This window comes from Cheilinus undulatus, linkage group 21 (genome assembly GCF_018320785.1).
Source record: "Cheilinus undulatus linkage group 21, ASM1832078v1, whole genome shotgun sequence".
In the NCBI taxonomy this organism is placed as follows: Eukaryota; Metazoa; Chordata; class Actinopteri; order Labriformes; family Labridae; genus Cheilinus; species Cheilinus undulatus.
The window spans coordinates 1,659,766-1,683,699 of NC_054885.1; the positions used below are offsets into that span (position 1 = coordinate 1,659,766).

The 23,934-nt window shown below is 39.2% G+C and overlaps 1 protein-coding gene across 3 annotated transcripts in view; it reads left to right on the forward strand.

The window, feature by feature from the left end:
- LOC121503884 (RNA binding protein fox-1 homolog 3-like) overlaps positions 1 to 23,690 on the forward strand; it is a 679,192-nt gene extending 655,502 nt beyond the window's left edge. For all 3 annotated transcript variants that reach the window (XM_041778468.1, XM_041778467.1, XM_041778469.1), the window contains one exon: positions 16,428 to 23,690. In XM_041778468.1, coding sequence (XP_041634402.1) covers positions 16,428 to 16,430 — 3 coding nt within the window. In that variant the 3' untranslated portion in view covers positions 16,431 to 23,690. The remainder of the gene's footprint in view (positions 1 to 16,427) is intronic.
- The last annotated feature ends 244 nt before the right edge of the window (positions 23,691 to 23,934 follow it).

Here is a 23,934-nt window from a genome sequence, read left to right on the forward strand (position 1 = left end):
AGTGGGTCATCTAAAGCAGTGGTTCCCAAAGTGGGGGTTGGGACCCCCAGGGGGGTCACAGGATGCTTTCGATAAATCAAGGAGAAATTTCATCTGAATTAAAATCACAAATTTCATCTATTATTTTAAAAGTATTTATAAAATGGGTTAAAATTAAAATCAAAAAGTAGTTAACTAGTGATATTTGTGCTAAAATGCAAGTGAAAGTTATCAAATTTACCTAAAATTAAGTTTTGTACTTGATGCTTTGTGCAATATTGTGCGCTATATCCCCTTCAAGGGAATATGGGGGTCCCTGATCTCTGACGCCATTTTTTAGGGGGTCACGGGCTAAAAAGTTTAGGAACCCCTGGTCTAAAGAATAGGGGGCTCGCCTGCATTCCCATGCAGTCCAAAATAGACAGGTAAATGATAATAAGAGCTGTATTTTCACCTTGTTTATGTCACCCAAATTAGTAGGATATGTTTGCAATCTGTTTCTCAACGACCCTGATGAAGGTCACATGCATCTCTACTGAAGTTGTGCAAAGGAAGTATGTCACATGAGAGACAAAGTAAAAGCATGGTTTAGTGTTTCTTAGCAGAAGCTCCAATCGTCTGTACAGAATGCTTTTATTTTGGGTATTGCCCAGCACAGTTGGGCTTTACACTGAATCAATAAGTCCCTTGTAGGGGGCGTTATTGAGGTCAAACTTAAGAAGAATGGCGGAGCTTTGACAACAGGGAGCAGCGGCCAACATGCAGCACGCATGCACGTTTTATGAAAGCCATGATGGAGCGTGCTAGAGGACAGGCGCTGCAGCTGCACACAGCAAAGCATGCTGCCAGTCTGAAACAGCTGTGTGTAGAAAATTCTGGAGTGATGTCAGCTATTCGGCTCCTGCTCTGGGCTTTTGCCAAAGCATTGTCTCAAACTCACTTTAGATCAACTTAGAAACAGAGAGGTGGGTCCTAACCCTCCTGACTAACAGCTTCAGCATGCTGGACAGTAATCATATCAGCCACGCCCCAGAAGTCACATCCTTCTTTAAACCACAGCAGACAAGTTAACCAAGCTGTAGATGGTTATTTCTGCTGTAAATATGGATATTTGAATACGGGGGTGGGCAAGGCTTCTGCTGGTTCTGCAGACGGCCTTTAGTGGACTATCAAAGCTCTGCAGCACAGGTGTCAAACTCAAGGCCCGGGGGCCAAATCCGGCCCATGGTGCAGTTTTACCTGGCCTGCAGGATCACATCATATTTTACTCAGAACTGTCCCGCAGGTCTGAGGTCTGCAGATTTACTCCAGTATAAAAATGTAAATTTAACCTTGAAGATTTAAAATGTCTTTTGTTAAGTCATAAAAATTCAAAAAAGGAAAGAGTAAAAATCGTGATTATGAGACAAAAAGTCAAAGCTATGACGAAACTAGATCTGCCACTTTGCAGTTATGGCTCTGCAAGTTATCAGACAATGAGAAAAGGAAGAGAAGGGAAGCTTTCTCTGGAGGTGTGATTAGTTGAATCATATTTCTTTAATAATGTAGGTCTTTCTGGCAGAACTTCACCAACTTTCAGGGTACATGGATGATTCAAAAAGGCTTCAGCGACACTCAAAGTTTAGAGAACAGCTTTATTAGGCCAACATTCTTCATCAGGGTTCATGCTTGGGATTAAACTCTGGATCACAGAGCTAGGTAACTGGATAGGTGTCAGATTTAGTCATGAAACAATGACATCTGACCTAATCAAATGCCCCTAAAATACAAATATAGGTTTGTGCAAAATTGGACAAAACTACTAGATTGCATGCTCCATGCATTCTTGAAATTTTGTGCTCACAAGTTATGAGCTCACAGTGTTTTTCACCCTTGACCTCTAAAACCAAATGAGTGCATTTTTAAATTAGAGTTGGTGAAAATCCATTTTCTGCACCTCTTATCCCGTGCAGGGAATTGGTGCAAAGTTTAAAGAAAATCCCAAAGAGCATTCATCAGTGCACCAAAGACCTTGTTCTCTGACTGCTGACCTCCAAAGTCAGTGAGTCCATCCTGGTGAGAGTGGATATTTGTGCAAAGTTTGAGGACAACTGCATAACTTTCGCTGGCACAGAGGCATAAAAAGTCACTTACTTTTTATCATTTAATTATGTCTTACTTCATAATAATGCTAAGCTTTCATATATTTTCTTTTTTGTAGTTTCTTACTGGCATAAATGGGCTTCCATAGCTAACCACGACACCAAACCTTCAACAATAATCAGCCGGAAACAAAGGAAGGAAATTTGTGGAGAAAAAGAAACGGACTAAAGCTGTCGCCTGAATACTGATTGGTACTTTTTCATCTTTGATGTTGCAGGCTAGCCTATACAGAGGAGGGTACAGTCGCTTCACTCCCTACTAAAAGAAAGAAAAACGCGAGAAAAGACAGAGACATTTCCCCAACAAACAAACAAAAAATAACACACTAAAAAAAAATCCAAACACAAAACAAGCCGGTCCGTGATGGAGAGCTAAATCAAACTAAAAGCTTCCACGCCCCCCTCCCCGACACCCTCTCAAGCAGATATTTCTACAACAACTGATTTGATGTCATCATTGTTCTGCTCTTGTTTTGTATTCATTTTGTGCTTTTATTTTGGAAACTTTTATGCACATGTGCATTATCTTGATTGCTGTATCTGGGTGCTGTGTCACCATAACCAATGTGAGCCTACTGCAGCACGCATGATGCATGCTCAGAGGTGTGTGTATGCAGCCGCTGTCATCTGAATAAGAATAAACCGGGGCTTTTTTAAACATACACATACCTGCAAGTCAAACAGGAAACATAACATGTCTGATCAGGTCTTTCCTGGTCAACAATCCATCCTGGTTTACAACTTTTCAATCCATTCCTGCAGAAGTAAAGATGTCTGGTTGGCACGCCACGGTGGTTCTTATCTCAAAGACAGCGCTGCTCTGACTGCTTTTGTTTTCCTTTAAACGTTGGAGTGTCCTACTGTCGTGCACTTGCAGTGGAGCCTTACGAGCTGTACTAAGTGGTTTGACAGCATGCAGAGTTAAAGGGTCAAAAGGTCAGATTTCTGTTCTGTACTCACAATGCTCATACTCCAGCCCAGTCTCCTGCACATTTCTGACATTTCAATGCAACTTTGCTGCACCAGTGGAGGTGTTTCTGGGGGGAATGTTATCTTTGAGACATGCACAGTAGTTGGTGGTGATTTTGCACAAACAGCCACAGTGAAATATTCATGGTTAGGGGTTAAAATCTTATCTCATGCCAGAAAATGTGGTGTGATATCAGGATGAATATCAGACATTTTCATATGTTAGGAAATAAAACCTCTTTCAATTAAAGACCTTACTAGACAACTTTCAAAATCCAAAAATTAGTCATGTCTGATGTCTTTTTAATATTCATACTTTTATTTTTCAGTAGAGAATCAAAAGCTGAAACTTATTTTATTTTCAGAACAAAAACTCTTCTTTTTACACTCAGATCAGAAATAAAGGGAAATAGAAAAGTGGGCCATGGGCCGTATTTGATCTTAATTTTTCATTTCCGTCTTTGTGTGACCTGCTGCAGGTGTTGTGGTGAGAAAAGCATGCTGAGATTCACGTGCACCCTGGTGGAGCACACACCATTCATTGTAATGCAATATATGGCAGAGCTTAAAATGGTATAAATCTTCTTTGTGAGGGATAAGAAATAATTTAGTGTTTCCCCAACTCCTTAATGAGACTCGCCAACTGACTGAGAAATCCGGACCCAAATTTCTGATTTTTTTCAACCAATCAGGTTTATTTAATGAAAAACGTTGCAGTGTTTCCTGAGCATTTTTCCTTGGGTATAAATATGTCAATATATCAATGAAAATAAGCTTGTAATTCAAAAATATATTTATTTATTAATATTTTTAATCATTGAAGAACTTTTGGAAGGAGGTCGCAGCATTATTTATAATTTAAATGTAATTTATTCAGCCTATTTATTTTGATACAATTTAATAAAAAAAAAAGTTATTTATCCGCTTCAGTCACCGTGCTGAAAGCATACTGAACCGTGACTTCAAAACCGAGGTACGTACCGAACCGAAATTTTTCTGTACTGTTACACCCCTAGTATTTGCAAATATGTTGGCAACCTCAGAGCAGACAAAGCCTCATACGCCGCCCCCCCCACCCTAGGCTGGGAGCCAATGTGGTAGCACGTTATGCATGTTTCAAAGCTATCTGGTTTTGCAGGCGTACATGCACAATGCACTGACATTTGGTCTGTGAGCCACTGTGAGGTTCTGCACAACCAATAGAGAAAGACTGATCTAAACTTCGCTCATTACCAACGGGTTAATTGAAAGTTAATTGCAAGATGTCAAAAATTTGGAAACATATTTAAGAAAACAGGTCCTAGTTTGTAAAGTAAATTAGATTCATAGGATGAAGTTTTTGAATTAACTTTGGAAAAAGTTTCATAGATGTGTAAAAAAAAACACCAGTGTGCATGGCCCCCCAGAAATGTAACTGCCTAATGCAAAACGTTGCACATGGACTGAACTTGCAGGAGACACGGCTGCATCTCCTCACTAATACACCATGGTAGATAACTCAACGATACTCAAGGTGCACTGTAACTCTCCACACTAACACACACACGCAGCAACCACACAGCACTGAGGAGCTATCAGAGGGCTGTTTCTGCTAACACTCACCGCTCTCTTTTTTAAGCATTGCACAAAATGTTTTACCTCAGGATAAGCTAACAGAAACTCACACCGTAGAAACCAGTGCGATTCACTTCTCAGCAGGCAGCAGAGTTTGATTTCAAACACAACCAGCAGGTTTTTGTCCTCTTTGCAGCGCCGAGGTCAGACTGTTCCACCTCTGTCGCTCTTCTTTGGTTTGTTTGCACTCGTGACTTTTGCACATGCGGAGCGCTCTTCGCTCCTATTGGTCAACTTCACCGATGGACAAAATCACAGAAGGCAGACACCGAACATCTTTTGTCTCAGATGTGGCCTTGATACTCTGACACACTATGCGGGCTGAAACGGCACGGTCTGACCTCGGCGTGAAGGAGCTGCTTTCATTTAACAGAGACCCTTAGAGAGGATGATATAATGAGACTGTACTGTTGTTCTTATTACAGCTAATGTATTATAGAGATGTAGACATATACTGTATAAACCATATACACACCAGAGTACAGTAAGATATAATCTAAAAGCACCCAGGAGTTAGGAGACATATGTAAATGTGTGCAGCAGCTTCTTTGTGCTACGTGAGGTGGAAAAGAAAATCTCTGTGTAGCTACGTCGAGCTGCCGAGGTTTCAGAGCAGCTACGAACTCAGAGCTATCACCAATAATATTTGATTTCCATGTACTCACACAAGTGTTTGTGGTCTCAAAAAAAAAAGACGTCTGTTTGTTGCACTTTATTTTGTTTTTCCAATTCTTTCAGAGATGTAACATATTTATAAAGTATCATATACAGCTAGTTATGTTTAGTCCAGATGTTAAAGATATAAAGTAATGTTGTATTTAAAAAAAGAAAATGAACCTGAAGAGTCAGAGAATCTTTATGTGGGTACAAACTTTGTTCTTCCTTTTCTATGCTAGTACGTACGCGACATTTGGGGTTTTTATATGAGTCTAAAGGAACTTTGAATATTATTTTATTATTTTCACACAGAAGGAGTGGTTTTGTTTTGGTGTGAACATGAGTGCAGCTGTGTTTCCACCGATCGGTCCGGTTTGCTTCAGTATGGTTGTGTTTGTCTAGCTTTGACTGTGATGGGGATTAGAACTCTCTAGATCATTCGGCTCAGCTCAGCAGTAAACGACAGTCTTTTGGCTCCCAACCAGCTTTGTTTGGTGCTATTTTCTCATTTTTATGTCTATTAAACAACAAAAATGGAACAAAAGGAAGCAGGCTCTCATATGGGAGCTGGCTGCTTCAGACTGGGTGTGTGGCGGCTGCGTGACGGCCGAATTTTTATTTTAGCGAGCATGTCAGATGTCAGGGCTTTCAGACAGCCTCAGGCACAGATGATCTAAAGCAGTGGTTCACAACCTTTTTTCCATGAGCCCCCCCTTCACATATCTAAGACAGACTGCCCTGCCCCTTCATCTTTTGGCACATCAGCATCAAATTATCATCAGAATCAGGACAATACTCCGTCATAGATCCGCGGCGCCGCGGCAGACTGTCTTTCTTGTAATATTTTATTCTCGTAATATTACAACTTTTTTTCTCGTAATATTATGACTTTATAGTCGTAATGTCAAAAAAACATTTTTTATTCTTTTATTTTTTATTTTTTCTCTTTGTGTGGCACTAATACTCCGTCGTAATTTAGGTAGTTGGAGTGAACCTAATTTTAACAAAGTCAGAGCAGACAGGCCCCCCTAAAATCTCTGGCGCCCCCTGAAAGGAGTCCCGGACCCCAGGTTGGGAACCAAGGATTTAAAGCAGTGATACTCAACGTGTGGCTCTTGAGCCACATGAGGCTCTCTAATGTCTTAATTTGAAATATTATTCCCCCAGAAAACCTTAATAAACAGAAACTTTGACCTCAGAAATAATCCATTTGAAGCCACATTAATGAGTTTATTTCCCACACTGTTACAGTAGGATTTAATAGTCAACCTTTAGTTTTTGTCTCTATATTTCCATTGCCTCTATTTGAAGTTTTTTCCCCCCTTTTTATCCATGTTTTGCCACTTTTAATCCATTTTTACTGCTTTAAACCCACTTTTGCCACTTCTTTTTGCCCATTTTTGCCACTATTATCCAGTTTTTGACTCTTTTATCCTGCTTTTTGCTATTTTTGCCACCGCTGTGGATCTCTACATACCTAAAACAGCCAACGGGTCAAATGTACCTGTCATTAAAGTGCCTTGATTTTCATAAATGGCACTGATCAAGGACTGTTAGTTAACCACTGACACTGAACAGCTTATTAACCTCAGACAGAAAACTAGATCACCATTAGAAGATGATCCATCACATAGAAAATCATCTTTGGACTGATTGCTAATCCCGAAACTTCCTCATCATCGGATTCTTCATCATTAAAAGCACTGAGAATACCTTTAGACATTTATCAATGGTAAATGGCTTTTCCCTTGTTGTATCCATGTTCAAGGTTGATCTATGACTATTGATTAGGCATTGCTGCAGTAGAGAGAAGGTGTTTCCATTGCAGCATCTATTTATGAAATAAAACAGTGGGAAAATCAAAGCTTTCTTATGGGTAAATTTGACCTGCATGGTGGTTCTAGATATAAATGTCCGTTAACAACATTTGGGTTTAGGCAAGATTGTTTTTATGATGCCAGGTGCTATTTAACAAACTTTAAGGAAAAGTCAAAGACTGACAGTCATTAAAACCGTAAACACTTCAAGTCAGAAACAATTAAACAACAGCCTCGGGTAAATTTGACCCATTGGCAGTTCTAGTGTTAAATGCCCCTTTTTTGCCACTCTTTTCTGCTTTTTGCTCATTCTACCACCTTTTGCTGCCTTTTGACCATTTTAGTCACTTTTCACTCATTTTTTGTCATGATTTTGCCACTTTCTGCCCTTTTTTGCCACATTTTCTCCCTATTTTGTCACTTTTCACCCAGTTTTTGGCATTTTCTGCCTACTTTTCACCCTTTTTTGCTGCTTTTGGACCACTTTGCCCCCTTTAACTTATTTGTATTGCCACTTTAACTATTTTTTGCCACTTTTCATTTCTTAGATTGGGGCTCTTGTAAAGGCATTTTTCAACAGTTTGGCTCTTTGGTTGAGGGTCGGCTAACGCTGATCTAAAGAATGGAAGCCTTGTCTATTTTAACCACTAACCTGGTGTTTTGTTTGTTATGCACCATCCAAGTTAATTTCATTTATTAAGATCGTTCCCTTCCTTCTCAAACAGCTTCAGGTCACATGACTAGCCGTTTCAAACTGGCTGCACCACAGCTTGATTTTTAAGAAACTAGGATGGTGCAGATTTGGCTGCTTTGGTACCTTTTTTTTTTTTCAGCTTCAAAAGTGGACCATACTGGGCTGAACCAGATCCCTCGGTGTAAATGCAGCTTTAGTGACCATTTTCAGTGGGCTCAGAGAGGGTTTATCTTGGTTTTCTGATCTGAATGTGTGTGCCTATGTGCTCTCTATATAATATGCATTAGAATGTGTGTGGCTGTGGGTCTGTTTGTGTGAGAGACAGAGTGAGGAGGTGAATGCAGTTTGCTTACATGCTGTAGTGTGCAGAAAGTTTGACACGACTTCACTCCACCTCCCTGTAATAACATGACCAAGTTTAATGTTAAAAAGCAGCAAATATTAATCACATCCTTGGCTGCAGTAAAAAAAAAAAATGCTATTTATGGTCATTATTACCCATCTGAGCAGAGACATAAAAAGGGCTGATCATTGCACAAATCTGGAGATATAGAACATATCACTACGCTTGAGCTGCAGCTTAACCAAGGCCATTTTAATTCAATAATCACTCATACTGAGTCTTTTAGTTATTTTCAATTTTAACTGAAAAAGTTATCTAAACATACCAATACAACTCAATACTCAATACTACAGCAATAAAAATAAAAATACTAGGCAGCCATTTTTGGAGGCTTTCATGTTTTATAGGTTAATTAGTAATGCAGACAAACTCTCGCATGCTGCCTTCATTGCACGGACGTGTTGATGCATTTTAGACATGGCCTCTGCAGCAGCTTTTAGTTAAAAATACAACTGAAGATCTGCAGATTTTAATGCATTGATGCATAGCATTAAATTACAGTGATGCATCATGCATCAACGACATGCATAGGCAGGTCTCTGCAGGGCATTTTGACATTATTATGAGAGGGCAGGGCTGTGGAATTGTGTAAGAAACCACAGATAGAGAATAGGCCTTCCAGATTCAGATCCATCAGGCAATCACCCTCCGAGTTTTATTTTGAAAGGTTCTTCTCTTCCTGAAACCGTCTATGGGCCGTCTATGGGTGGATGTAAAATTTGGCCCATGCAACGGATATTTGAAAGAGTCAGTCTGGTTATGAAACAACTTTTTTGACTCCATTCTTTCTCTTTCTGCAAATTTTTGCAAAGAAAAAGAAGAATTAGTGCCCCAGACTCTGTGTGCAAAGGCCTTACTCCCATAAAAGCAGTTCTATTGTCAGGGGCGGAGCCAAGCATGTTTAAAATCGGGGGCTAAGCCCAAACAAAAGATGGCCGAGGGGTGGGCATATCAGACAGTTTAATGCACTATTTTTGTGCACTTTTAAATAAAAATTTAATTCAAAATGCCAACAAATCTATGCAAAATTTAGACTAAAATAATGTTGCTTAACCTAAAAAAATTCCTTGTTGATAACATCATATTTTTGGTAACTTAACTGAGCTAAAAGTGCCATTATCATACTAAAAATCATGATACACCATCCTGGAGTCCAATAACTTTCACTTCTGCCTCCTAAAAATGTCTGAAGTTTATTTTGAAGCTTTGCATTTTTAAACAAAGCACATTAAAAGCAACAACTGGGGTTAGAGATGTTAATTTATTCACAAAAATGCTTGATTTTTTTTTTTTTTAATGTTATAAGTATTTTTCGACTGCAGTAAATGTGCAGATACAAAAGAGTATTAGGGCCATTAAAAATTGGCATGCATTTTTTTTATTCCAAGAAAAACTCAAAATTCTGTCATTTTTCTTAGAATAAAAAAAATGCATACCAAATGTTTTTTGTTAAACTTCCTGAATCCTCCTCTGTACATACGTTCTTAAAAGTAAAAAAAAAAACATCCGATTTTTAAATGACTATAAAATTTCATTTCCAGGCTGTGATCAGTAAGGCCATAAGCAGCATACATTTGGGGCTGAAGCCCCATAAGCCCCGCCCTCGCTCCGCCCATGTCTAGTGTGCTTCCAGAGCTTTATCAGGCGCAAACATTCCTTGGAAAGAAAAAAGAAAGTTGGTGAAATAACGCTCCAGGTCTCCCTCACGCCTCACTCTTCCTCCATCCTCTGCCGTCATGTTCTTACAGGGAGTGCTGTGACGTCGGTGTGCATGGGTCTGTCTCGAGTTTACAGAAAAGTTCAAACTAAGCATTGTTTAACTGTTTCAGCGTCAGCTTATCAAGGCTTCAATGTTCCAGACTAAACGTGTAAATAACTGGTAGTTAGTATTGTAGAGGTCTGAGCCGTTGAATTATGCTAACAGTGAGTCAAAAGTACTTTTCAATGTGACTTTATAAAAGAAACTTTGATATTTTCTTTGTTTCGTTGGCTTCTGTTGTACTCCATAACCAGCTTAATATGCAAGCAGACCTCTAGACGATCCAAACATTGGTTAGTTTGTACTAGTCGTATTGAGAAATGTTTACATATCTGCAGAAAATAGTCTTTATCTATCATTTATATTTAATACAAGTATTCAGTAAGCCCTGATAAGCTGGCAGGTGCATTTATTAAAAAGATTTGTACAAAAGAGAACCAAGCAAAAAAGTTAAGTACCTGTAAATACATTGAAATGTATATAGACACCAACACTGACACTATATCGCAGTAACTGTTTTCTATGTATTCCTATATGAAGTGGGGTTATCTGTGTGTTTTACATCCAGCTGAACTGTTCTTGAACTCTATGTACTTTCTATATTGAGAATATATTGTCTGAAAGGTGTAAAGTAAATTTCTTTTTTGGTTTATTTCATAGATTTCAGTAAAACATCCTGATGTTTGGTTTCTTCATGTTCTTTTGTTTTCAGTATGTGACATATAAAGTAACCTCTGATTGTTTTTGAGTGTCAGAATAAAGCAGTTATAAGAACACCACGGCTCTCTGCACACGTCCATGCTCTCGCTCTGCAGGGTTTTATGTTAGAAATGTTTCTTTAATGGTTTTTGGTGATGAGGTTCACCGGTTTACGGTGGCCCTGAAGGACAGCTTCAAAAGCATCCCATTAAACCACTGTGAAACATAAAATCAACAGATGTTTTTATGAAATGCAAAAACAGAAAAATGCAATCACATTTCGTGAAGAAAAATCAGAAACTAATTTTGAAAAGCCCACCAGAAAATTGCAACAACATTTTTGATACACGAACAGTTTACAATTTGCAAAAAAATGTATGGCACAAATTGGGTTTTTTTGTGTTTTATAAAACCTTTTTCATGCCTTTTTTGCATTTTCATTCATCACAAGATTTTTTTCACTTTATTTTTTCTTTTGAATTTTTTTTGTGTGGTTGACACCAAGTAAATTATGTTGACTTTTACATCCTTTTACCAGATATTTCTATTTAAAAAGATTTTTTTTTTTTTTACATTTTTACATTTTTATGTATTTACTAATTTATGGATTTCTTTCTTTTTTTATTTTATTTTTTTAATGTCGCATTCAAAATTGTTTTTGCACTGAAAACATTTTTTAAGCATTTCAGAATTTTTTTTTCTGTTTCACAAAAACTTTTTAAATACAAAAATGCAAAAACCATTTCTGAATTTCACTAAAGAATTGTGTTTCATAAAATGTTGTTGCATACTAGGAATTTTTTCCTTTTTGCATTTATACACAAAGAATTCTGTGTTTTACAATTTTTGTCCTATTATTAGAGTTTTTTTAGTTACATTTTTTCAGTATTTCATGTAATTTTTTTCATTATTTAAAAAAGAAATCAGGGTTTTGAAACACCAAAATATTATGTGGCAAAAAAAAAAAAAAACACACTTCATGGAGGCGGAAAAAAAGTGCAGAAACATTTCTGAAACAGAGAAACTGTTCGTGAAATATAAAACTGCAAAACCGTGTTTGTGTTTTGCCTAAAAATTCTCTGTTTCATTCTTTTTACTTTATAATTCTCATTTTTTTTTCCAAATGTTTTTGTATTCTGGAGATTAACACATATAACATTTCAGTGAATATTTTTTATTTTATTTGACCAAAAGTTTTGTTTTATTATCACACATTGCAAAGTGTTTTAATGTTTTCGTGTTGGATTTTTTTTCACATTTTTTTCTTTTTTTACAAAGCTGACCTTCAGGGCCACCATACTTCCTTGTGGTGTCTTGCCATACAGAGAGCTAGGGAAAGGGAATTTTGCCATTGGCCATTTTGACTGAATGCAAACAGAATCAACCTTTGCCATATGGAACTTTTTCTTAAAAAAAAAAAAAAAAAAAAGATAAAAATTGCATCATGGTTACCTAGCTAATGCACATTATGAGTCTGGTTATAAAACTCTACAAAGAAAGTTGCAGGCATGGAAGCTAATTGTGCAGAAACTGCAGCATTCTGAAGCTCAGTTGTCACATTCTGACTTCTGTTTCAGAGCAGGAAGCAGCACAACCTTATTTCTGTTTATTCTATCAGGTTGGTGGGAGGAACATATGGAACATTTCCTGAAGCCTCTCTGTATGGCTCGATCCTGCTCCGTCTAAATGGAACAGTGCATCTTCTTGTATCTGGGTGACCCGGCCCTTTAACGGACTCAACTTTTAATTACTAAAGATAGACTTGTTTAACAAACTATGACTGTAAGTAGCAGAGACTACCGCTGAAGCAGCCCTCCCCCTGAATCCTTCACGTCCGTGGGTGATTAATATATTTGTCTCTGCAGCCCTTTGAGCTCTGCGCTTCCTGTCAGAGAGGACTATATGTAGCTCCTGCGCTATTGTGCTCCCTCCCCGCTGAGCTATAAGGCTGCGTGTGGATATTTTTGTATGGCGGGTCCCTAGCGAGCGCTCAGTAAATCTGAGGTATAGAATAGATAGGGGAGGCGTCGGGGGCAGCTCCTGTATGAGAACAGATAGGAACAAGGGGGAACGGGGTGGACGCTGATCGAGAACGCCACTTGGTTGAGTGTTTGTCTCTCCGGATTGGAAGTTTGGCGAGGAGTGGGCGGGGGTGGAGAGTTACTCCTACAAAGGCGAATTAAATTTTTTGTCAGAGGGTCCATGGAGCTGCTGAAGATCACTCTGAATTAGCCAGCATCTGTCATGACGAGAGTCCCGGGATGCTCGCCTCGCCTCACCCTCGACACCCACACACAACCCCACCCTCCGTTCTCCCGCCTCCATCCGGCCCCATTACTGTGAGACTTTTTTCGTCTTTGCAGTGCCAAAGCGCCGATCTCCGCTGGTGTGATTACAGCGCGCTCTGATCTTTATTCTGGAGAGAGCGGTCGCACCAGTTTTGGCAGGCGAGAGGCCGCCGCTCTCACTTCTGTTATGTCGCAATATACAAGAGCGGGTGAAACGTGAATGAAACTGTTGTCTCCTTGCTCCCCAACTTTTCACACTTGGGTTAAACAATGTTTCCTTTTAACTGTCTTTGACTCCTCTACTGTGTTTAACATCAAAATGTGAACTTCTCCCATCCTGTAACAGTGTGCATTACAGAACTTTATAGACAGCCTGTTGTTTATTCCATGCATGTTTGTTTTTTATTTTAAAGGAGTATTTTCAGTCTGTACTTTCTGTAAAACTGCTGAAAACTTGTTGAGAAATAACACTGAGATGCTCCATGGTGAGTGCATTTACATGGACTTGAGCATCCTGGTTTTGAGCATACTTCCTGTTTTCATCTTAGCAAAGGTGTGATGTCTACCTGAAGAAACCTGGTTACTCGTAGTCCTGCAGTAATGCTCCTGGTTTCTGATTACTGTGCAGACAAACTAGGCGGAATGGCTGCCATTCATCTGCAGCTTCTATTTGCATCCTTCAAAGTTAACCCAACTCAGACGTGAGATGCAGATCGCACGTGTGTGATAGAGTCAGAGGTGCGACAGTTAACACAGCAGCAGACACAACGGCTAAGTTCTAAAGACAACCCAATCCTCCAGAACTTCACCTGTTCATCTCTCTGCATAGAGACAAACGTGTTCACCAGACCAAGTCTGATTAAAAGTCGATGTTTAAAAGCTGTAAAATAATTGGAATAAGACGGGTGTTACAGTTCAAAAGGTGACCGTGTAAGCTAGTGACTTTAAGCCAAACACACCTGTGGCTGTTTGAATTAGTTTTGTTCTTTATTAAATATGTGGTGAGGATGTTTTAACAAACTAAACCAAGAGACTTTCATGAGGACTCCTTCATTCATCAGCTGCTGTAATTCCAACATTTACTAAAGTCACCTGTTAACACAGTGACCAATTAAAGCAAAACACCAAGAGCATTATGTTCGTGCAAAATGTTGAAACAGAGTGCAGACGGTGCCCTCTGACCTCCGTCCATCAGCTGATCTGATTTTGGTATTAAGATCTGATCTCTGAGTTAACGTTAAAGTTATGTCTTTTAGAGTCTGTTTTTTGTCGTTACATCCCACACATCAGGTAGTTCTACATGACCTGAGCGCCCCCAGTGCCCTCTAGTGGTTTCCTCCAGTAACACATAAGATCATAAGCTTGTATCTCCATTTCTTAGGATTTTGTTTCATTTTTTCATAAATCAGTGCTATTGGTCACCCTTTACATCTGTGAGTGGATTTTAAGCCAACGAAAAGTGTTGAAAAAGATGCTGACTATGACCATTCAGTGTTAAATTAACCAGAAGATAAAGCCTTTTTTTCCATCGCTAAAATGTGGAGATTTTGGAGAAAGGAGGTTTTGACCCAACGGCAGCAATGTCGAAAAAAATCAATCAATGTTTGTAAAACACCAATTCATAAAATAATAATAAAATAACAATAATAAGTTATAATAATAAAAATAATAATATAGTAGCCAATAATACAGTAATAATAATAAAAATAAGTTATTATAATAATAAATATTTTTCAATAATAAAGTTAATATTTTTTAAAAATAATCAAGATATTCACAATAATAATGATTATAATTATAACAATACTACTATTACCACTACTCATAATAATGACAATAATAATAATAATAATAATAATAATAATAATAATAATAATAATAGTTATAATATAATAGCTAATAATAATAATAGTAATAATTATAATAATAACAATAATAAATATTTTTAAATGAAATATAATCACAATAATTATGATTATAATTATAACAATACTACTATTACCACTACTCATAATAATGACAATGATAATAATAATAATAATAATAATGATAAAAATAATAAAAATAATAATAATAATAATAGTTATAATTATAATAATAACAATAATAAATATTTTTAAATGAAATATAATCACAATAGTTATGATTATAATTATAGCAATACTAATACTACTACTCATAATAATAATAATAATAATAATAATGTCAATATTGAATATTTCTAAATAGTAATAAAGCTAATGTTATTAAAGATAATAAATATAATCACCATTATAATGATTATAATACTACTACTTCTACTACTACTACTCATAATAATGAAAATTATAATAATAATAATTATTATAATAATATAAATATAATATGATTATGTGAGTGCAGGTAAAAATAGCGAGTATATTCCCAGCCTGTGACTACCATATGAATAAACATTATATATGGCATACTGCATACTAAGGTTCAAAGGGTTAGTGTGGTGCTCCACCACTCAACAACAATTACACAAATTCATTCTGATTACAGCTGCAGAGTGATTTCAGGATTGTTGAACAACATTTAGAATGCATTATTGTGCAGTTACTTGTTCTGTAGGCCTTTCTATAGCTGGATGGCGAGTTCTGCTATTGGATAATCTGAGATCTGCAGTGATCTGCAGTGGGCAGTTTGGAATAACCGATGTGCTCTCCCATAAACTTTACAATTCTGTCAAATCTAGTTTAGATTTGCAGGATTTTTTTTCATGCACAAAGTTGCACACTTTGAATTCCAGTCACATTACGTACCGAAATTGATGTTGCACATATTTTCTACATGGTTAAAGCATGCACAGAGCCAGGATAAAGTTAAGTTTCATGCATGTTTACTTGCCAGGGTCCTGAGCGTCTGCCTGTGAAGGCGGAGCATCTGTTGCACAAGAGCAACACTGTTGTCTGTCTGCTAAGACAGCAAACATTTGGTATCAGAAAAACTGAAAGTTGCTGCATCAGAGCTTCTCCGTTTGTGCTGATGTTTGGCCGTGTAGCAGTACATGCTGTAATAGATTGCAATTTTGATGCCTTCTTTAGGCGATATTTGCATTTATATTTCAGTTATTGATTACCAAGGGAGAGTTTTCCTAGTTGCATCATTTAGCTAAGGTGTTGCCTGCACAGCTAGTTAGCAGCTAAAAACAGAGTAAGGTGCATTCATACTACAGCATCCTGTTTACTTCTGGAGTTCTTCAGGTTGCAAAATCAGTCGTCCAAATACAGGATATGACTTTAACATCCAAAAGCTGCAAACAGGATACTTAAAAATCATCCTTGAGTCCATGTATCTGCACTCACTGCTCCTCTTATTATGTCTGCCTATCAGAGAGATCACCTGCTGCTTATTTACCAGTCTCCCCACTTCTCTCCTCTTTCCAGTAAATAAAAAAGGAAGAGCTGTACTCAGTATTGATGGACATCACAGATGAAAACAACGAAGAGAGGAGAACTAGCTTTAAGAAAATAACACAAGAAGAAGACGAGAAGGAGTCCCTCTACTGAGGCTGGCGAGGGAATGACGGGAGGCGTACAAAGCGGCGCCGCGGCAGCGGTGTCAAACCAGCCACAAACTTGACAGACGGAGTGAGCCAGTTTCCACCAGGGACCACCTTTTTGTTGGGTAGAAAAAGACAGAGAAAGAATGAAAAAGTGTCCCGTTATTATAAAACATTTTATTTTTCTATACTTTTGTGATTTACAATGGTAAAAAGTGTGTATAAAGCAGTATATATGTACAAATCTGTTTTTATGTTTTTTGGTAAGGGAGATGAACAGTTGGCCCTTGATGCTGATTCTGTGGTATGCAGGAAGGAGGAGGGAGGAGCCCCTTCTCCTCTCTCTATGGCACACTGCTCTGTCGCCGAGGTTGTGTACAAAAAAACAAACAGAAAGGTGGCGAGGTGAGCTCGGCATCCAGGCAGACGCACTTTCTACACTGTACTTCCTGTGGGTGGAGTCAAAGGTCAGCCTCCTGGTCTCACTGCTCCGCCTTCTTCCTTCCAACCTCCCCCCCGACCTCCTTCCTAACTTCCTTTCTTCCTTCCTTCCCGGGCCCGTGATGTCGCACCTTCCCTCTTTGTTGCGGCGTCACCGACCGGCAGCGCCTACTGTTAGCAGCGTCCCTTGTGGATACTGTCGTGATGTCACTTTCTCCTGGCAGCACCATTGGGCATCCCCGCCCTCCCCAATGGGCAGCGTCACTGGTTTACAGCGTTGGGGAGTGGGGGGGGTGAGCCACGGCGGGACGGTGAGACGGTCTACGGCCGAGCCTCCCCGGTCTGCCCCTCTCCACGCCCCAGCAGAGGTCAAAGACTACGGACTAGTTAGAGAAAACGGCGGCGCAGACGTCGCCGACACCTGCCAGACTCCGAGCCCAAGCCTTTGTGTCGCTCTGCACCGACAGACAAACTTTCAGACCAACGTGAAAACAAGGTGCGTACAACTACCAAGGATGCACGTTTCCACCCTGGCGAGAATAACTCATCGACGTCCATGTAACAAATTGAATTATACTCGAATAATCCCATCGTACTACATCAGCAGGTGCATAACCAAAACACAAGCCTGAGGCATACAGACTATGTCGCTAGATAAACATTATAGAAATACAGTAGTGCCCATCCAACGGTAACGAGGAACGAGGGCTCAAATATGTCGGTTTCTTTTGTCTATGTATTCTGAGAATATTTATTTGTGTGTTTCGTTTCTTTTTGCAGCACTGAAAACTTTTAAAGAGGAAAAAAAATTGATTTGGTGGAAGCGAAAAATTCTTTATATCAGGAGAGTCACTGTAAACGTGTTTAACAAGAATGTTGGTTCAGTTCTTTGAATGTACATTAATGTCTAGGGTGTCCAATAAGTATGTATTCTTTTGCTGTATATAAATATATATACATATCTATTATATGGGCTGTGGTGATGTCAGGGAGTAGAGGGGGTGGGCAGGAAAGCCTCTGCCCCCCGAACATAGATATCAGACCCCCACCCCCACCCCTCCAGCTAAATATGTCCCTGATATTTACTGTAACATGTGATCATGTGTTCTATGATTGAAAGTGTGATGGTGATAGTGTGAACTGATCTCCCCCCAAACTCCCCCCTCTACCACACAAACGCTCGCAGATGCAAAACACCATCCTCCTCTTACCCCGGGAAAAGAATTTGGCCCTTCATTGGAGCTGCGAAGGATTGCTAATTAGCGCTAGGTGTTGTGGGTGTCAGATAAAAAGTTTATGAATATTGATTTTTCTTTTCTTACTTGAACCAAAGTATGATTTGAACACACAGTCTCAGCGCTCTTTGATCAGGAGACAGCGAGACTATGCGATGACGGCGGAGCCCGGATGCGTATTGACGTGACCCAGATTCCATTCGCTCATCGCCGCAGAGGAGGAAGAGCTCGCTGCTCTGAGCTAACGAGCCCCGGCGCTGATGAGGCCGAGCTTCCTGCGGCAGCCTCGCTGTGTGAACTGCTGTTCTCATGCTGACCCTGGTGGGCGGGCGCTTTTATTGCATATTGGAAACAACCTGCTGGCCCTGGAAAGAAACTTTCTTTTTTTTCTTCTGATAAGAGGCGAGCAGGTTCAGGTGAAGCACAACTTTGTTTGAGAGTTCAGGGTACACTACGTGTGTGAATCTAAGAGGGAAACGCTCGGTTAAGCTCCTGACTTCCTGTACAAAACTACAGTGTGTACTGTTAATATCCTGTACAGTAAATCTCACCTCACACTTCTTGAGTAACTTCATCTTATTTCAGGTTATTAAAAAAAAAACTTGTTCTGAATCAGGGCTCCTACCCACGCGACCTCTCTTCATCTGTAGACAGCTTCTCATATATTACAGAGTATCTATATCATGGCAACTAACTGTTGTGAAGTCTAATTGGGGTAAAGTCGGTCATTTGTCCTCCCATGCTGCGATCATATGCAGGCTTAGCATTTTTATACCTGTAGGTTTGTTTCTGAGAGTCACATGATTCACCTGGCCTACTTACAGACTTGTGGTGGGTCAGAGACGACTCGGGAGCAGGCTGGAGTTTTACTTTGGCGGGAACTTCGTGGGAGGCAGAGCTGCACCGGAGCTAGACGAGTGAAAGAGATGAAGAACCACAGCTTCACCTTTATTTTGTGGTATTTTTAAGGCTTTAAGGTTTGATTTCATCTGCTGAACAATCTATGCACTTCACAACCAAAACAGATATGATGTCACTCGTGCTCGGCTACTGTTACCTCTTTGTTTTAAAAAGCTAGTCCTTTATAATCTTAGGCAATAATGCTGAAACTGTCCCTTACTTTTTGACAGATAAACCCATGAAAAGACCAAAACAAACAGCATGTTAACATGCATGTAGAAGACCAAAACCAGACCTCTAGAATCCGAGGAAAATCACACTCAATTAAAATGTTTTTAAGTTTGATGAAGGGTGGCTCACCGTAGGAACCCAGCCCCCAAAGTTTGGTTTCAGGTGATCAATGTGAACGCAAACTAAAATGCAATGTAGGAACTCTCACAAAGCTGCTGAAGACTGAAGAAAACGTGCAGGTTTAAGCCCTATTCGCACAGGATTAGTATTACTTATTTGTAATAATTGTGCATTTTTAACCCCATGTGAATCAACCATGTCTGTATTTGTGGAGTAAAAATTTCAGGGCAAATTTTCAACCATTTTTCAGCTGACATAGACGTCCACAGGTAAAACTAATCCTGTGCAAATAGTACTTTAGTAGGACACTTAGCTCCACATTCAGCATTATCAATAGTGCTCACAGGCACCTCAAAGTGCTTTGAGAAGTATTATGAAAGATTCATGTCCCCAAAGCAAGCCAGGATTCTTAGCAAGACTGGATCTGAGCATTTGACCTCAAAGTCCAGATCAGTGGGAACATAAATATATTGTTATTAAAGGCCCTGCCCAAATCTGCTTGAAGAGACAGTCTCACGCACAATTCATGTGCAATCAAACATCATATGCAGGAGGTGCATCTGTATGTAGAGTTTTAAAGTCAGTTCTAAACGTCTGCTGTCCCTTCAAAAGCCATTGCATCTGTCCATGTGGACCCTCTTTGCAGGCTGCAAACATTGGTCTCAAGTGAGTTTGTCAGAGGGTTCCATCGTAGCCCCAGCTGTGATTGCCAGTGTGGACTTCTATCAGACCTGGTCTATATAGCTTACACATAAGAGGGCAAGCACAGTTGGGGCCACCGTGTGAAAAACCCACTTGGACTTGGACTCCAGTGTCCGAACAGAGTGCAAACAAACGATGACCCAAGTGGCTGTGATAGCTGCCTCTTCTTCTTTCTTCTTCTTGGCGGTTTATGGAAACCCACTTTGAGCAGAGTCTGGTGTAAATTTTGTTAGCCTAACTGTGACTGAAAAGTCCGTTGGCAACCTTTGGTGTCCATGCAGAAGACGGGATAATAACAAGCTGAAATTACATGTTTGAGAAGAAAGTTACATTTCCATCTAGTCTAGTCTAAAACATTAGTGTTGGACTAATGAACTTTCAAACCAATGATAATTCTCCACTGAGGTATTCCAGCGTTTTCATCAGTGTATTTTAAACTAACTCAATCATTGGTAGTGCTTTAATACATGTTTTTATATTTATATTAGAGGAAATGCTTTGACTAAAGTGTAAGGACTTTTTCTTTGTCTTGGGTTCCGTTCACTGAATCTAGACTCTGTGCTAACTGAAAATGTCCTCACACATAGTTGGTTTAAAAATATATCATCTAACACTTGCATTTGTTCACCAAAATCAGACCCAGAGTGGACAAGGCGTTTTCAGCATGCTCTACAAAATCAGCAGCAGGTTTTAGCACAAAAGTAAAACAGCTTAAATGCTAAATATAACAAAAGGCATGTTTGTGTTTCCCTTTAGGTGTTGCTGTAAGGTAGAGGTGCAAGGGCAGCCATCAGGTGCACAGATTAAAATGGCCGTTCATGCTTTTATTTGAAATAGAAGCTAGCAATGTCATCAGGACAAAGCTCCAATGATAACTACCTGAACGAGGGCGTAATGCCACCTTCTGTGGTGGAGTTCTCCCCCTGGTGTTTGTACATGTAGACAAAGCTGTGTGCATGTAAATCTACTGAATGTATCAGCCCAGCTATCCCCAGCTACCCGTTTTAGGATCTAGGCTACAAGATGAAAATCTTTAAAAAGCAGCTTGTAAATCAATATTTAAATGATCTGAAAAACAGCCTCATACTTTCCTTAAACAGCTCGGATTTGAACGTGCTCAACAAATGTTGCTTAAAGTAAAAACATGCTCCTTGGACTGGGAATATTTCCAGGTTCAGACCAACAGCTGGTGCTTTAATGTGGAGCTGTTTAGCACTGATTCTTGTTAACCAGATGCTGTTTTAAGTTGTGTGCTTTTCATGGGATTTCTAACAGTATCTCTTATTTTTTTCCATTGTTTAAACAAACTTTTAGCTCCATTATATGTTAGAATACTGTTAAGATTCTTTATTATTGAGATCGGAGGTGGGTATGTAGCAAAGTTTGCCGCAGAAAGATTTGCAGTGAGACTCTTATAATTAATGTATTATAAATCTTTATTGTAATAATGGTAGCAGTATTACGTACGTAAATAAAAAGTTAAACTAAAATATAAAAATAGAAAGACAAGACACAATACATACATTTTTTAACACCACTTTCTGAACCGTACATGTTTTAAGTTTGGTTATAAAAACATAAATATCACCTATGAAGAGAAGTATTATATACTGTGTTTGTATGTTTGAAAAGCTAATGACTGTCCTCATTTGAACCTAAGAAAACAAGGATAACTCAGTCTACTACGAGGCTCGTGTCCCCATTAAACCTCCTGAAATATTTCCTTAGATAAACACAGAACTAACCCTTCAGTGATGAATGAACCTGGTGTTTTACAGGCCTGACTCTTCTTTCTTTGGTAGATGCTAGCATCAGATTTAAAAACCACTACTTAGGCTTTTTTCTCTTTTAACCCTGCTAGTTTTAATTCTAATCAAACTGTGGTTGTTCGTCTCTGCTCTTTAACCTGCCAGTGAAGTTCTGCCTCTCCAGAAACCATGTGAAGCTCCAGCCGACCCCCCAGCAGCAGGATTGAGTGGGCAGCGGCGTTACGACCCCTTCCCCTCCTTCCTTTAGATGCCTTCAGTGTAACAAACTGGTCCTGATCTTCCTGAGCACAACTGCTTGAGCTGTGACACTAGCAGGATGTCCCCCTTTAACCCCACTACTATGTCCTCCCCCCTCCACCCCAACCCTGTCCCCTCTTTGCCTTATAGTATGTGAGTCGACCGGCCCCTTTTGTATTCCTGGTGTTCTGTACATAATTGACCCTTTGTCTAGCCCCATCCTTAACAGGAAGTGACCCTTTGTCAAACCCTTCGATCCTTGGTTAGACCAAACTTCTTTCCCCTGGGCTTCTTTGCTTTTGAAACACCTGAAAACACCCCGCAATTTGACTTTGATTGATATTCAGCTTATCTGATTCTTTGATGAACTTGGCCTCAGTGTTACCCATCATTACAGAATAGCAACTTTAACAGTGCTCAAAGGCATTTATAACATTTCATCGTTTAGGTCTCCTCTAGCTGTGTACCAAATTTTAACTTGACAGGATGAATGCCCTGGGAGGAGTTCGTCCTTAAAGGACCCAGAAAAGCAGCGGTTTAACCCATTTGAGCTAAAATTTCAAACTTCCTGTTTAGAATCCACCATGACAATAATAGACTTTTTTGTAAGTCTAAGCAGGCCGGATATGTCTGCCAAATTTCATCTTTCTAGGGTAAACTTGCTGCAGGGGCTGTACTTTGGTCAAAGGCTAGGGGGCGCTAAAGGCCAAATTGCTACCCCCATTTCTTAAACCAATAAAACATTAAATTTTAGATTAAGGCTAATATGTGTGCCAGATTTCATAGCTTTTGGTGCATGTTTACATGGTAATGACTCATGATAAATATATAATGTAATAATAACAACCTATTTGGCCCCTAATTTTGGGACAAAAACACCTCCATTTTGGCTACTTCTAAATGGCAGATTACCTGTTGGAGTTGGAGTTTTGGTCCTAGAGACTTTTTTGTTGATATCTCCAAGCTGCATCTCCCGACCAAATTTCATAACTATAAATAGAAGTGACTTCTGGGGCTGTCCCGTTAAACCATGAAGGATGATGCCAAGTCCTTACAAAAGCTCTTGAAACCTATTTCAACCACATTTATGTGTACACCAGATTTTTTTGAGTATGTGTGATGGCCAGGTGCTTTGGCCCTAGTTTGCTATTGAATAACAAATGTTTGGAGCATCTCATATTGGCAATATTGAAAACATTTTCTCTTACCTTAGAGCATATTTAAGTGTTCTTTGTGATTTTCTATGGGTGGTCAGCCATGGACATCAATCCAATGAAGGTGTTTTTCATAATTAACATCGTCTTCAGGAAACAGGATGGAAAATAACCCCAGATTTAATTGTTGACATCTTGCAAACCAATCAGACAAACCAAATCAAGGTCACAATTTCACCGCTGTACTCTGAAAAGACTCGCCAAGACATGGGGAAAGATCGTCTCACCAGAAGTAGACCAGCTACATTTGTTATTTAATGGGGCTTTCCGATTGGCCCAATCGGAGAGCCGACAAAGGGTCAATTACCCCCCCCCCCCCCCCTTACCCTGTGTCCTCCCTAATCTGTCCTTTAAGGGGGAAAAAGAAAAAAAAAAACATCCTCTGGCACCCCGAAATCTTGTATTTTGTTTTAATAATGACAAAATTTATTTATAAGGATTTTTAAGATCTATCTCTTTCTCCTTTTTGTAAATGTTCCAGTAAAATAAAGTTTAAAAATGTTAAAAAATTAAATGGATATATTGAAAGGTTAAAAATGTCT